Source organism: Solanum pennellii, chromosome 1 (genome assembly GCF_001406875.1).
Source record: "Solanum pennellii chromosome 1, SPENNV200".
NCBI lineage: Eukaryota > Viridiplantae > Streptophyta > Magnoliopsida > Solanales > Solanaceae > Solanum > Solanum pennellii.
The window spans coordinates 105,637,413-105,653,174 of record NC_028637.1 but is presented as its reverse complement, the minus strand read 5'-3'; the positions used below and the strand labels follow the sequence as shown (position 1 = coordinate 105,653,174).

At 33.4% G+C, this 15,762-nt stretch overlaps 3 protein-coding genes across 6 annotated transcripts; all 3 read left to right on the top strand.

The window, feature by feature from the left end:
- The first annotated feature begins 1,447 nt into the window (after positions 1–1,447).
- LOC107014867 lies at positions 1,448–3,332 on the top strand. Its single transcript, XM_015215013.2, has one exon. It carries the CDS (start codon positions 1,529–1,531, stop codon positions 3,137–3,139), a length of 1,611 nt encoding a protein of 536 aa, XP_015070499.1. The 5' UTR covers positions 1,448–1,528; the 3' UTR covers positions 3,140–3,332.
- Positions 3,333–5,261: 1,929 nt separating this feature from the next.
- Positions 5,262–9,182, top strand: LOC107007112. 4 transcript variants are annotated; one of them, XR_001455013.2, is made up of 4 exons: positions 5,262–5,521; positions 6,198–6,358; positions 6,592–6,659; positions 8,850–9,182. XR_001455013.2 is itself a non-coding variant. In XM_015205744.2 (4 exons), exons 1-3 carry the CDS (start codon positions 5,373–5,375, stop codon positions 6,612–6,614), a joined length of 291 nt encoding a protein of 96 aa, XP_015061230.1. In that variant the 5' UTR covers positions 5,263–5,372; the 3' UTR covers positions 6,615–6,659; positions 8,850–9,182. The 4 variants fall into 4 exon arrangements, 3 of the variants coding, with proteins under 3 accessions (XP_015061230.1, XP_015061152.1, XP_015061311.1); XM_015205744.2 differs by having other exon boundaries at positions 5,263–5,521; positions 6,198–6,316; XM_015205666.2 differs by lacking the exon at positions 6,592–6,659 and having other exon boundaries at positions 5,263–5,521.
- A 4,533-nt stretch (positions 9,183–13,715) lies between these two features.
- LOC107008430 (zinc finger protein 4-like) lies at positions 13,716–15,557 on the top strand. The gene has a single exon (XM_015207465.2). It carries the CDS (start codon positions 14,649–14,651, stop codon positions 15,297–15,299), a length of 651 nt encoding a protein of 216 aa, XP_015062951.1. The 5' UTR covers positions 13,716–14,648; the 3' UTR covers positions 15,300–15,557.
- Positions 15,558–15,762: the final 205 nt, after the last annotated feature.

The window sequence follows — 15,762 nt, the reverse complement described above, 5'->3', positions numbered from 1 at the left end:
AATCAATTATAAGTTAAAATACATTTTAATCAAAATAGAGTAGTCATAATTTTAATTTTTAAACATTTAATTTATACTAATACTAAGTTGCATATTTGTTTTTTGTTAATATATATATATATATACTTCGGTATGATATTTTATATTTTGATATGTTATATCGAAATATCAAATATTGTACAAAATACTAAAAAAATTAAAATATATATCATATACCACGTCAAATACCATAATGTCAAAATCATGATATTCAAAATTTGCTATAATATAGTCTTTCCATATTATACCATACCATGCCCATCCTTAGCAGCTAGCTCACTCTAATTTGGTTAGCTACGCCTACTATTAGGATATGGCTCCCTCTATTTCGTTTTAATTTTTTAAAGTTCTTATTTTCTTATTAATTAAAATGGAAGACACGTTTTCTTACTAATTAAAATAGAAAAAGAGATCGTTCTAAACAATTAAGCCGTGAAAATCTACCGTTTATTAATGACATTGATACCTAAAAATTAAATACTAACACGTCTAATTCACGAGAGTCCATCAGCAGGGTCTCAATTTCGTTTTTTTAGGAATTGAGCGTGGAATGTTGTATGCCGTTAAAGCCAGTTGCATGTATATTTGTGATAGGCGGAGGATTTCAAATTTTCATTTAAAGTGCTTGAAAAAAATATATAATTGATATTCCTAAATGACTAAATCAATTTATATTTTTATATTTAGAAGGTTCAAAATCACTATTACAAAAACAGTTTTTAGCAACAACAAATATATATACATATTAATAAAAATAATGATGAAACTTTGTGTTAATCACCTCTAACAGCAATTAAATTGTTTATCATTGATTAATTGTATTAAAGATTATTTTTAATGTAGCGCTAGCTAATCAATAAATGTACATAATTTTTTTAAAAAAATAATATTATAAGTATATACAGTATAATTTTTTTTTTTTATGAAGAAGATTTAGATAAATACTCTTCTGCCTCACGATGAACTCCCCAATTCATGATATTGACTTATATATCATTATCGTCTTATACAATATTAAAAGGATGTAGTTATTAAATTTGTGTTGCCCTCGTCGAAACCCATGTCTCCATTTTGTCATTGAAACATGAAAGGTTGCTAACTCTCCACACACTCACTAAATTCTCATAGAAATTTGGCATATTTGCATGCATGACTTCGACGTCCCTCCTATTTACACCACATAAGTCTCTATCCCAATTAACTAATAGTACCCTAAGAAAAAACAATATTTGTATGTTTCCTCAATAATTCACTTCTCTCCAAATACAAATCAAAATAGAAAAATATTTACCATAAAAAATCTTTTAAACATATATGGAACATTTAATGCAATACATTATAGCCACTATTTCTTTCAGACAAAATTACCTCCATGTTGGCCACTCTCTATTCACTCATTCACTTTATAAATACTTTCACTTAGCTCCCACACTATAATCTTATACTTCCAAAAAAAAAAATTAAGACATAACAAAATCAAACACAAATTATGGATGTTTGGTCATGGATATGTGAACTTGTTGACACAGAAAAATGGAGTATTGAGAATGATGATTCCTTTCTCATTTACAATCTTGCTACTTCCATAACCAATTCCAATCAATCAATTCAATTCAAAGCTGAGAAAAAACTTAACCCTAATAACACAGAGACAAATTCTTCATTGGTTTTCTCTATATGTTTGTTGGGTTTTCATGACACCTCTCAAGAAGAGGTGACCATCTGGGTTTCTGACACGTGTCCTCTTTCTTCGGACAAGCCATTCTTGCCACTTGTTCTACAACTTCTTCAAGAAATCATTTCACGTTCACCAACTGCGCATGATAGCGCTTGCTCACGTTCCCACTTCCAGAAGCTTCAACCCGACCCGGTTTTATGGATCCTAGATTCCCACTCACCAGAATCATTCTCAAGCTTCTTCAATCTCATCTTCCTCACGCGACTTTTCTGGATGTTTACCTTCGACGCGCCTCCGGCGGTGGGGTCTCTATACTTCCACTCGCTGCTAGCTCCGAACCTCGAAGCCTTCTCGTGCAAGCACGCGCCTGTCCTGCGAACTTTCTTCATAACAGTAGGGACTGACGTGGAGCTTTGTTTCATGCGCACGTTTGGGTACATGTTAGCAAAATGGTTGATTTTAAGAGAAGTTGGCGGCGTAGGATTAAAGTCGTTAACGCCGTTAGCATCTCATTATTTAGGATTTTCATATGCCACGGAGGCTCACGGGTTATGGATGTTAAAAGGATACGCGCCTGTGAAGGCAATGAAACCCACGCGCATGAATATTGACAAATTTCAATTTCCTGTAATTGAATCGAAAGAGATTGCACTTAAATATACACTGGCCCATCAACAGCTTGAGGCTGTGATACAGTTCGAATATACAGTTGGATTCTACGATGGGTTTATCCAAGTGAGGGCCCGTTTGGATAACATACGTCTTGGTGTAGCAAGATTGGGCTTTAACAAAAATGAGGATGAAGAAGATTCTTATTTGCTAGAGAAGCATTTTCCATCTAGGATTCGAGTTTGGGTTGGGCCAGAAATCGGTGCTAATTATGTTGGCGGGTTAAGTTTGGGCCGGTCCACTAACAACGTCGAACGCGAATTCGAAATGCAAAAAGTCTTAAAGGGCAATTTCGGAAACTCAAAACAATCACAAGTGAAGACAAGGGCAAAAATGGCGACAAAATCAAAGATGAAAAATTGGAGGTGGGACCTAGAAGCGGAAGGGAACGCAGCTGTATACGAATCAATATTATACGATCACGTGTCAGGGTGTGAAATCGCCACGTGGAAGCCGGTTAATGGGGATGATAAGAATAATCAACTTATGAACAATTTTAGAGGAAGATATTTTGGAGGGAATAGGGCATTTAGTAAGAAGGGTGGTTTGGTATTTGCTGGGGATGAATGTGGTGAAGAAGTAGGATGGAGATTGAGCAAAGAAATGGAAGGAAGTGTGTTGAAATGGAGAGTAGGGGGTCAAGTATGGTTAAGTTATTGGCCAAATAATGTTAAAAGTTCATATTATGAGACTAGGCTCGTGGAATGGTGTGATGAGATAGATTTGCCTTTGATTCCTGGGAAAATATTTTAGGAATAGTAATATATAAGTACCTACTCCATGTAATACTAATATATTGTTTAAGCTTTTGTATATTATGTATATTTTTGGGAGTAGTAATAATATATGTAAGTGACTTAAAACTCTATTTCTTGTAATACTAATATGTTGTATAAGCTTGTGTATATTATGTATGTTTATGAGAAATAAAGCTATCCTATTTTGATGAAGGGTGTGCAACTTCTATTTTTTTATTTTTGGGTATGTGTTTATTGAAAATAACGCTTGTCCAATTAATAGTCATAGTATGAGTGACATCCACATGACATTTAACAACTTCTGTTAATAAGAAGGGTACTTTTAATCCAATAGTTTGACGAGAATGGTAGTTTTGAGCCGAAATATAGTTTAAGGGTATATATGAGCTATTTTGAATAGTTTAAGGGTATTTTTTACCTTTGTATTTAGTCTACGTGGCAGTGGAATCCTATTGACATGCAATGTGGTATCCACGTGGCATTTAACAACTTCCGTTAATAAGAAGGATATTTTTGACCCAATAGTATGACGGGAAGGGTAGTTTCGAGTCAAAATAAAGTTTAAGGGTATATATGAGCTATTTCGAATAGTTCAGGGGTATTTTTGAGCCTTTTCCGTGGCTAAAATTATCTTTCAACTATGACTCAAATATGATGTACATCCTTCGATTCTCTAAGTGAGCAAAAAAGTCCTTATACTATCCACAAAATAACAAAAATCATCCTTCGGTCTATTTTTGTTGAGAAACTAATTGAACAAATAAAAAATATACATATTTTTTAATTTGCTCATGTCTTAGCTACATCGAGAAGATCAATGTTACCTAAAAAGAATAAGGATATGGATAAAAAATGAATATTTTATTCTCATAATATAAATTTTGTGTGGTGTTAGTTTATATGTTCTTTTTTTTTCAAAATCAAGTAGATTGACTTGCAACATATTTGAAATATTTATATAGTAGGATCTAATGGTTTGAAAGATTGTGCAAAAAAAATATCATTTTAAAAATATTATCTGCAACTATTTAGAGATTCTCTTTAATAAAAAAAATATAGTACGTATATACTATATAGACAATGCAATTCACATTTTATACAATATATAAAAATAGTGGTAATTTAGTGAAATTATGTAGGCATTTTATTGTGAAAACTGAATAATAATTACTTCTTTTTATATTTTTTTTTGAAAATGGAGTTGTATTTGAACAATTTTTTTACAAAGAATATTTAGCATTTGAATTTATTTTGTCTGAATATTTAAATCCTCAATTTCTAAAAATAAAAAAAACACCTTACTTGACTAGCTTAATCGTGTGTCATATTCATTCGACTTGACACGTTTTTTGTTGATGACTTGAGTTTCTTAAAAAGAATAGACAGAAGGATAAATCTTGCAACTTTTTAAATAAGTAAATTATTTTTTTTCACTTTCATATTACAAGGATGTACTTTTGATTTAGGTCATAGTTGACGGATGATTTTAGTCAAAAAAAAACTTTCGGGTGTTTACACCTCATTAATGCAATTTTCATTATTATGTGATTTAATGCAGTAAACACATGTTAATTAATTAAGATTAAGTTAAATAAATTATAAATTTAAACACATGGTATGCATATATTGAATTGATGTAAATATCCGTTGCGGTAAGTTTTACTCGTGTTACCAGTTATGTTTACAACTTCAAACATTTTCTCTTAAATACATAAATTAAAACTTGAGCCAGAGCTGTTTGGTTTTGGTCATTACAACATGACGTTCATACATTTTGTAATTTTTCCTAAAGCTTTACTGAAGCGAATCGATTTTCGCTATCAACACGTGATATTAATATATTTTTGAACTCTAATAGAACAAAATTTGAATTCATGTTTTTATAGAATTATTGCATCAAATGTTTTCAAAGGTGCTTTTGAGACAAGTTTCGAAGTGAGACGTTTGACGTACCAAAAATACTCCAAGACAGAGAATTAAAGATGTAGATTTAAAATCCAAACGTAAAAAGTACCAAACATGATTTTAGTTTGGAAAACAAATATTCACCATATGGAAAAACGGGGACTAGTTATGCAAATTAAATAATTAATAGTACTCCCTGGTTTCATTTGGGCGACTACACGTTCATTTTCCTGGTCAAGCGCAGCACCATAGCATAACCCTAAACCCTAATCTAAACCCAACAATTTGCTGTGTTTGGAAGAAATCAACAGAATTCAGCAGCTATGGCTTGGCGTGGTTCCGTCACCAGATCACTCACTTCCGTCGCTAGAGCCTCCACTTCCCGTTCATCTCCGACCGTTAACCGCGTTCGCTCTCCTCCGATCTCCGCCCCTCGTTCCAACGCGCGCCGCTTCTCATTCACCAGTCCCAGGTCTTCTATCTAACCTTTTTTCAAACTGATTGCGTATTGGAACGGAATGTATATCAATAGAGAGGACTAAATGTATAAAATTTAACTAGCAGACTCCAACTAGTTTGGGACTGAGGCGTATTGATTGTTGTTATTGAATGGTGAGATAAAACTAAAATTAGATGGGCGAATTACAGTGGAATGAACGTGGAATATTTGTACTTATCCACTGCAGCTAGTTTGTGATTGAGGCGTATTAATTTTTGTCATTGAATTGTGAGATAAAACTAAAATTAGATGGGTGAATTACAGTATAATGAGCGTGGAAGATTCGTACTGATCCACTACAGCTAGTTTGTGATTGAGGCTTGTTAATTACTGTTATTGAACGATGAAACTAAACTAGAATTATATGGCCGAAATATAGTATACTGGATGTGGAAGATCCGTACTGATCCCCTGCAGCTACTTTGTGATTGAGGCATATCTATTGTTGTTATTAAATGTGAAGTTAAACTAGAATTAGATAGCTGAAATATAGCAGAATGGATGTGGGAGGTTCACACTGATGACCACTGCAGCTAGTTTATGATTGAGGCGTTTTTTTAAGAATCAATATTGAGTATTGCTTTTCCCAATCAAAAAAAGAATTTCTCACATTTGTTTCCTCACAACTTTTTATTATTATATCTGTTAGGACATTGGGAGCTTTGGGGTGTACTCAGTCATTTTTGCCTCTGCATAATGTGGTGGCTGGAACTCGATTGACTTCTCACTTGACAGTTAACGTGCGGGCTTGCTGCGAGCTGTATCATGGTACCTTCCAACGTTCTTGTCAGGATCGCTAGTAGTTTCTTTGTGAGTCTTGTTCCGTTTTAGGATAGAAGAATAAGATGATTTTGTTCGGAAAGAAGTTTTAGACTTTGTTTACATGATTGTCTTCTGCATCTGGAATTGCTCTTTTCAGCATGCTTTTTGTGCATAGAGAGAATGTTGTTTGCTTTTTCATTGGTGAACTTGAGGGGTGTTCTAGTTAAATATTGTTTTTATTTGTTGATGTTGGTTGATAAAAAGGAATTGGGGATTTATAGGGAGGAATGGAAAAGATGGGTGATGTCAGCAGCACTTCCAAACCTCCAGTGGGACATTTTGCAGCATTGTAGGTTTCTTATATTCCACCTTCTTTTTTATGGTATTTGATTGATAATATAATACATCTTAAGTTAGCAATCCTGCATTGTTGATGAATATAAATGCGCATTGAGTGGGAAAAATCATAGGTCTTCAGAGTTTGAGTGGTGTTATATGAAATAGACAGTCATTTGATTTGTGGGAACTATTCATATGTTTATTCGTCTTGCAGTTCTCTTTGTTTTACTCTTCCTTCTTATTCTAAACCTTCTCATACCTGTTTTCTACATGGTAAAATTTAATCTGTATGATCAAAGCTGTTTCGTCAATTTAAGCCTAGCGTAATGATTCGTGTTTAAGGCACTAATAGGTTCTAGCCAATTTTTGTCTTTCTGCTCTAGTATTACTACACCAGAGTAAATTGGAAGTTCTTTCCAGAATATTCCTATTCATTTTGTAGTTTTGGATAGCTACCTCATAGTTTAAGACATTTTCTTCTTTTTACAATCTATAGATCTGTAAGTAGTTCAGTCAAATTGTATGTTGCTGTAGTATTGTTCAAGAGGTGATCTGTGAATGGGAAACTTCAGTGCAAATGTTTTCCATGGACCAGTGACATAGCGTAGTGGATTTATCAAGAGCTAATCTAATTCGTAATCAATTGGCATAACAATCTGACAGACATTAGTATCATGGAAGCAGTCTAAAGGGAATTAAGATTCAAAACAACACTCAGATATGTTGAGAGGGACAATAATTCACTGCTGGGGGGACTACTCTCTTATAGATTGACAAGTTGGAAGATGATCTTTATCACGTAATAAATTTCCTATCTTTGAGAAGTTTCTTTAGCGGCCACACGGGGATGTGTGGGTTCAAATTCAATAAGACAAGATGCAATATAGGAAGATCGGGTGCAACACTATGGTCTAGCCATTTATTTGTTACAGACAAACAAGTAAAATCAGCCATATGTTTAGCCAATAAAATGTAACTGAACATTTAGGTGAGGGAGATGCCGGGGTATTGGTTGGCAGGTTGTGAGATGGTTCACAATAGGGGTTTAAAAAAAAAACAGATGGTCAAGACTCTTGTATTTTACTAATAATCTCTAATAGATACCTTATATGAGCTTTAAAGCACCAAATAGTAAGATTTGGAAATTCCTGATGTTTCTTGCTTATTGCTACCAAACACTTATATACAACAGGAGGCACCAATGTACAGGTACAACAAATGGTGAAAAGTCTCTCCTCAATTGATGTTGTTGTGGTGAAAAGTGTGTACATAGACATGATTACATGAAGATGAAGCTTTGTTAGCCTACCTAATCCCATCCTGTGAAATTATCTTATTTGGTTTAAGAGGGATTTTAAGGTAAGCCAAAAGATGTAATATATTTTTAATCAGTTAGAATCTTAAGCGTGCAGATCCTAAGGATGGCCCTAAAACTTGTAAACTTGGGATTGGATATCGGTTCACTTCGAGTGTAATACAAAGACACTTACATTACTTCAATGAACCTGAATAGAACAAGTTATAATTTAGAAGCGAAAACCATGGATCACAGGAATTCATTTGACTTCATAATATTTATAGAATTAACAACTCGACGAGAGAAAAACAGAAATAATAAAACTCTATTTGGTGGAACTGGAGAAGGAATTAATTTGTGGGACCTAAATTAAAATTTTAGGACTTAAGAAATTCTCTTCATTCTCTGTTTTTAGATAAGTGGGAACTCTGTTGTAGAAAACCTAAACAAGCAGACCTCCATGTAATTCTGAAACATCATCATCTATTGAGCCCGCAGTCCACATTTTCCCTGTCATTGTGTGGACTGCAGACCAAATTCAATCATCTTCTCTCTAATTAGCCTTCTCCTTCTGGTCATTTGCCTGGTAGAAATTTAGTTTAATTTAGTGCTAGAATCACTCAAATACACTCAGAGTGCAGCAGTATAATGTAATATACTTCTGATCCAGATTTACAGATACATAGTTACCTCGCTTTATAGTTTTGAGTGCCATGTGGTGTGCTTCATTCAACAAGATTTCTTTGTCAAAGAGTACCAGCACGTTTCCATGTGTTTTTGATGGTGAACCTAAATTGCGTTAGTTGCCTTTGAAACCTGGCAGTCTGGCACTATTAAAGTTGCTTTAATAGTTCTATAACTTGCATTGACTAACACAGATACCACATGATTTGTATCTAACAGGTACTTGAACACAATTAATGGAACAGCACAAAGTTGCTTGAGGTTTATGGTAGTATTGGCGGGTTGATGCATCTCTGACAATCTGTTTTGGATGCAGAAAATAATAACTGTAATCTTGGTTTTTTCACATTATAAAGATAAACTAGAAAATCTGTTTCCGACAGTATCATAGAGATTAAATTTATTTCAGTTAAGTGTTCATTTATATGCTTGGCCCGTCTTATGTAAGCCATTTAAGATGCTTATTAAACTTCCTTTCTTCCGCAATCTAGTATGATGTTAGAGTCGAATTTTACCAGTATGGTTGATTTAAATTGAACAGGTGTTATGCTGTCTATTGTGCACATACTTAAGTAGCAAGCCTGCCTTACTGTGGCCATTTTTATTGTCAGTGCGGTCTTGCTAAACGAAGGCGTCTAATTTTGTCAAACTGTTCTGAGCTGTAAGTAGTGTTTATTAAGTGTAAAAAGTGGTAACCTGTAAAATGAAAGAGGTGGTCTATGATTCTGGGTACTTTGTTATTGATTAATTATGGACCGTCTTTAACTTTGTGAAAATTAATACTGAACAATGTGGAAGTAGTACTATATTTTACTTGTTTAATACCAACATGTCTATTCCTGAACTACTCCTTAAAGTACGTAAACCCTAATAATGAATATATACCACAGACGATTGAATATTTTTTTTATTTTTTTTAATCTTTGATTGAAGGTATTAAGTTCGAATTATGGAGTGAAAAAACATGTCTTACCCATCTACCTATTTTGGAACGTTTCAGATAGGACCAAATTTTAAAAACAAAATACATATAGATATTCTTTCGTTCATTTTAACTTTGGAAAAGGGTCTATTTTATGTATTGGAAATGGTATAAAATTATCCTCCATTCATCTACTGGCTCCAAAATATCCTTCTTACCCGGTTCCAAAATACCCCTGTCATCCACCTTTGAGTTCAAAATCGATCACTTATTTAACGATTTTAATTTCTAATTATTTAAATATTTTTTAAAATACATGGTACTTAAATATTTATTATAATTTAACTTACTAATATAATTTATAAATAAATTCACTACCCACTCAATACTAATTAGATCCCGCCCAATTAATAAACCCGCCCCGTTAATGCAACAATAGTAAAATTATTGCCAGTGAGTGTTTCTAAAAATTTGAAGCGAAAATATCTATTGAAGTACATTATCATACATTCAAGTCCTCAATCAAAACATATTATAACTCAAGTGTCTAAATAAAATTACCGATAAACATAAAAGTCTGACTATGTTCATCTTAATTATCACTTCTTCTTAATTTTGTTTTGGTATTTTTTTTTATAAAAATAATATATTAAAGTTTAAATATTTAAAACAAATCATAAATATTTATACAATTATATTTAAAAAAGGCATGAATTAATTCGAGATGCACGACTTCTTTATCTTTAATCGTAAATTTCAAATTCAACCTTGAAAGAGAATCCTATTGAAAGTGTCCTCCTAAATATGCAGCTCAACCTAAATTAAATTGTGGCTTCAATTCGGACTCGAATAATTTCGTCATATTTTAATAGTGTTTAGGGCGATTTTAATATTATAATTGATTTATTAATTGGGTGAGATTTAATTGTTAATAAGTGGATAGTGGGTTGGTTTATGAATAATATTAATAAATTAAATTATAATCCATAGTTGAGCGTCAAATATTTAAAAAAAATATTTAAACAGTTTAAATTTAAAACCATTAGATAAGCAGTTAATTTTGAACTCAAAGGTGGATGAGAAGGGTACTTTGAAGTCAATAGGTAGATGATAACAACATTTTGGAGCCAATAAGTAGATAGAGGATAATTTTGTACAATTTCCAATACTTCAAGAATATTTAAACCTTTTTCCGTTTTAACTTATCCATGATGAACGTTGCACTTGCGCTATAATGAAAATATTCTGTGTTTTTTTTACCAAAGCAAATAAATATAAACAAAAAATTATTTTTATTATAATGAACGAGGAAAGCGGATAATATTGATAAATACTTGCAAGTTGCAACATAAATAGACCAACAAAGGACGGCAAATCTTTCAGTTCTTTCTTTTACTTTTTTCGAAAAGACGGAATAAAAGGCTTTCCGACATCTTCAAATTCATCTTGATATTTTATTCAGCGAATCTGATGTGACCGCTAAAATTCCGCCAAATACATAATTCCACAAATTTCAATCTTCTGGACAAAAATTAATCCCATGACTCTCTTTTTAATCAATATTAGTTAAATATTTTACTCAAAATAGTTATTACATAATTCCTCTGTCCTTATTTACTTGTCCATATTTCTTCTTTAGATGTCCCTATTTACTTGTTCATTTTGACAAATCAAAAAAGGACAAATTTTTTAAATGTCCCTATTTACTTGTCCATATTTCTTCTTTAGATGTCCCTATTTACTTGTTCATTTTGACAAATCAAAAAAGGATAAATTTTTTTCCTCTTATACCGTCATTTAAACTTCTTCAAAATTTCTAAGTTTTAATGCATTCTTTTTGAAATCATATTTAATAAGGGTAAGATTGTAATTTCACTATGTTAATTATTGTTATCTTAATATGTGTGTGTTTTCTAATGTGGACAACTTAATAGAGACAAAGGGAGTATAACTAAATCAAAAAATCATTGATTAAAATTTTCCTACATTACTTTTGTAATTAATTTTTTTAAAGTGTTCACATTTATTTTTAAAATTCAGAAGAAACTTTTAAGAAATGAATTAGAAATATTATCTTCTTATTTATAATTTCTTAATATGCCTATAAAAACAAAAACAATCAACTCATATGTGACTGAGTGAATACTCACCATTCAAAGACACTTGACTTAGCTTTTTTTAATTATTATTTAAATCAAACAAAAAAATGTTAAGCCGCAAGTACTAAAGTATTCAAACCAGTCCATTACTAAAGTCCAGCAAATAGAAATAAATTACCCATATTTGCAAATACTAAAATATAATTTGTGCCCAACAAGCTAATTATTACTTGCGCTCAATGGAAAAAAACTATTTCCTCAGATCTATTTTAGTGTTTTTGTAACCCCTCATGACAAAGAATGGTCGAAAAAGATGTCCTTCCTAAAATAAAAAATTAAGTGAACAAAAAAGTATTTTGGCATTTTCCCTAAAGGTGGTCCTCATGATGCCCCTATGAGCTTACCCATGATATGATACCCTCTTTCTCTAAAGTATGCTAGCTAGTCTCATGCAAGTCATTAAGTACTTCATTGATCTTTACCATAGTTGACCTTGCACTTGCTCAACTTTAATGAATAACAAAAAGATTCTCTCCGACATAGATTGTGATGAAATGATTAACTCCCCCATCGTTTCAAAGCCCTAATATTCGAGCTTTGAATACGGAAAAATATTATATTGGAAGCCGTCACCCCAAGAAATGGATCTTATAATGCATGAATCTGATTAATCGAGGTCCAATACAGATACCGAACATCAAGTGAAAAATCAAAAAAGAAAAGTATAATAAAAGATCTCCAAGTTACATAGGTACATTCAACCAATCAAGACGAACATCTATCGTTTTCATTATCTCATTCTCTCCGTCCGTCCAATAATCAACAACACCGCCTACATCCTTTTGCCACTTAAAAAGGCACCATTTTGGCTCCCAATTGGCCAAGCTCCATTACTAAAAATTCTCCTCATTTTAAATAGGGCCTCCACTAGAAAGAAGTGTCATAATCCAAGAACTTTTTTTTTAGTTGGAGGGTTCATCTAGTTCTTTTTGAGAAACCATAGTTCAGAGAAAAGGTTCTTTGAGATATAGGAAAGGACATATAGATTGACTAGTCTCATCATCATCGTTATCCTCTTCAATATGCCTTGTCTCATTGATTCTTCAAATTAGGGCAGCAGACCTATTGCTTTCTTTTGTACCTAAATCAAGGAATAAACCTAACTGGTACTTTGGACCACATGTAAGCTTGTAAAGTTGGATTGCACCACTTTGGTGTACATGTAACAGATTAAACTAGGTCAAATAAGTTTTTTCATAGTACTAGGTCTAAGGACCACTCAGTTACCAATGACCTACCTTTTTTGCTAATGATGTACAGATAATTTTCAGAAGCTCTGATCCAGAGAAAGAAAGGTGAAGTACCAACATCCAATAGTGTGACCTAACAATCAACATCATAAGTAAAAAAAAATATGGATTACAAAGGTTCAACAATAAATGCTAAGTGATCTATTCTCATCTATGTGCCCGACACGAATATCATATTATTCTAAAAATAAAAAAAGGGTGGACAAACCCCAATACATAACATATCTATAAAGAAAGAGAGATATGTAACAAGTGTAATAGTGCAACCCACTATACTTCATGGGGCATTTGTGATGTAAAAGTAGTATTTCATTTTCTAGAAGTGAACTAATGACGGAACAAAAACTAATCAGCATGAAAATCCAAAACACTTGTTAAAAATGTCTAAAAACAGATAGTGTTCATGTATGTTGACTGATTATTGCCTTCAACATATGTGACAGTATAACACTTCATTAAATGAACCTCAACCAAACATTCGGTGCTCCATAAAAGAAAAAAACATCAATTGACAGTAACTAAATGATCGTTCTAGCTTCAGCTGCACTAACTTCTTTTTCAGATAACAGTAGTAGCCAGGTCAACCTTGTGTTAACGTCGACCATTCCACTGGATACTTATTACCTCCCAACAAATTTAGTTGCAGAGGATTTTTGTTTCTCAACAGAACAAATATTTTTTACTCAATTATTTTTTTAATTATTGAGAGAAATAGGAGGGGGGGGGGGGTATCTATATCTCATGGTGAACTGGACTTTTCTGCTGTTCATATACAATGCCCACTATCTGTCAGAAAAGAAACCCCAACATGAAGACACCCACATAGATCCTCATGTTTAGAAGAAAATACTAAACAAAGTTGGAAAAGATGCTATCTCATCTCTTTACTATTTTAATCACTATTATTGACAAATCTTTGGACCCTACCACTCCATCAGACATTGAAACAAGGCACACTCAATTTAGTATGACACTACCACCACTCACTCCAACATCTACATTCTGCTTCCTAAAGCTTCTCATTCACTCATTCTTTCACAAAGGAAACAAGTCACTGCTGGTGGGTTCCATCTTTACAATACTTCCACACCTACTTAATATGAAAAGTTTCCGCAAGCTACAAAAAATTTTTACCCATCACTAGCAATAACAACAGGAAAAATGACAGAGAGAATCAGAGCAGGAGATTGATTCTTGGAGCTATCGAACAAATATCCAGCTCTAACAAACAATGAATTCTTTGAAGTGGGACAAGCTTCAATAACAAGCTGCTAGATGCAAAATCTATGCCTATTAAACTAATCTCAAACCCATAAACTTCAGTCATGTGATCTCTAAATTCTTATCATACTGAATACAAGCATAATATAATACATTCTATATGACAAATTCTACATTAAAGGCAGCTGCACGGCAGGCAAAAGAAACTGTAGTATTATGATTAGACCATAAATTGAATCACATGATTCTCAACCTCAATTAACTCCAACAAGAAATTGTTAAAGGCAGAATTGTTTGATTAGATAAAAGAGAAAACAAAGAAGAAGTGGGGGAATCGCGGGCTTGACAGGGACTGCAGTGAAACATGACGTAAGCATTGTCCCCTGGAACACCAAGCCTCACTAGGTGGGGACAGTGAAAAGAGATATGATAAATTTCAATACCTAATCTCACCTTCACCTCCTGCATGATCTCAATTTTATTCCTTGCCTCTCTGATCTCTAGTACTTTAAGAGTCCATTTGGTCAGTATCTTCAGCAAAATTGTGGGGGAGGGAAGTAAAAAAGACTTCTGCATAATTTCAACAGCCAGCAGAATGAGAAGTGCAGAGGATGGCAGCCGGGGAACTTCAATATTTGATCAAGGTGAGTGGTTGAGTTTGAGCTTAGGAAGAAACTCACCTTCAACATCTAAAGAATCTGAGTCACAGACAAGACCTACTCCTGGCAAGGTTTTTTCATGTAACTTCTGCATGAGGAAGTTCTACAGTTCACAGGCTCTGGGAGGCCACCAGAATGCTCACAAGAGAGAAAGAGGGGCAGTGAGACAGTACCAGTCCCAGAGGATGATGACAATGATGGCTTTGCCTATCAACAATCCCATGTTCAGATCTCTTGGCATGGTTCCTCACTCACTTGTGCATAGAACAGGTAGAGATGTAAGTACAACTGTGGCAAGGTTCAGCGATGCTAGTACAGGCTTTCAAATGACATCTCATCCCAATCCGGTGGATGAAGGATTTGACTTGAGATGGCCAGGAAGTTTTCGACTAAATCCACAACAATCAGAAGACCAGGCTTCAAATACAAATAAGATTGATCTGAATCTCAAGCTGTAATTATTCTACTCATCTATTGCAAATTGAACTGTTTTCTATCCTCTCATGTAACAGCTTCAGCTTGGTTCATCATCAGTACATGAACTGACTGTATGATCTGCGAGACCTGTTTAGAGTGAAAGATCCTAGAGAAGTAGCGCTCCTAAATTTCAAGATTTCCAGCTTAAACTTATCAGATGAATGTTACCTAAGATGTAATATGTACTTTTCAGTTTCTTTTTATTCCTACTGCACTAAGAACAACTTTTTAACGTCTTACTCTCTCCCAAATAGTGGCAGAAGGTTATGAATATGCATTTATAACTTTTTGGTATTAAGCTCGGAAAACTAGAGCAGTATGTTTAAGCTCAAGAAATTAGACAAATTCCAATTAGAACTTTAGAGGAAACATCAATTTTCTATCTTGGTCTATTGATGAATTTAAAGAGATTCACTGGCAAAACAAAGAGAGAGAGGAGGGAGC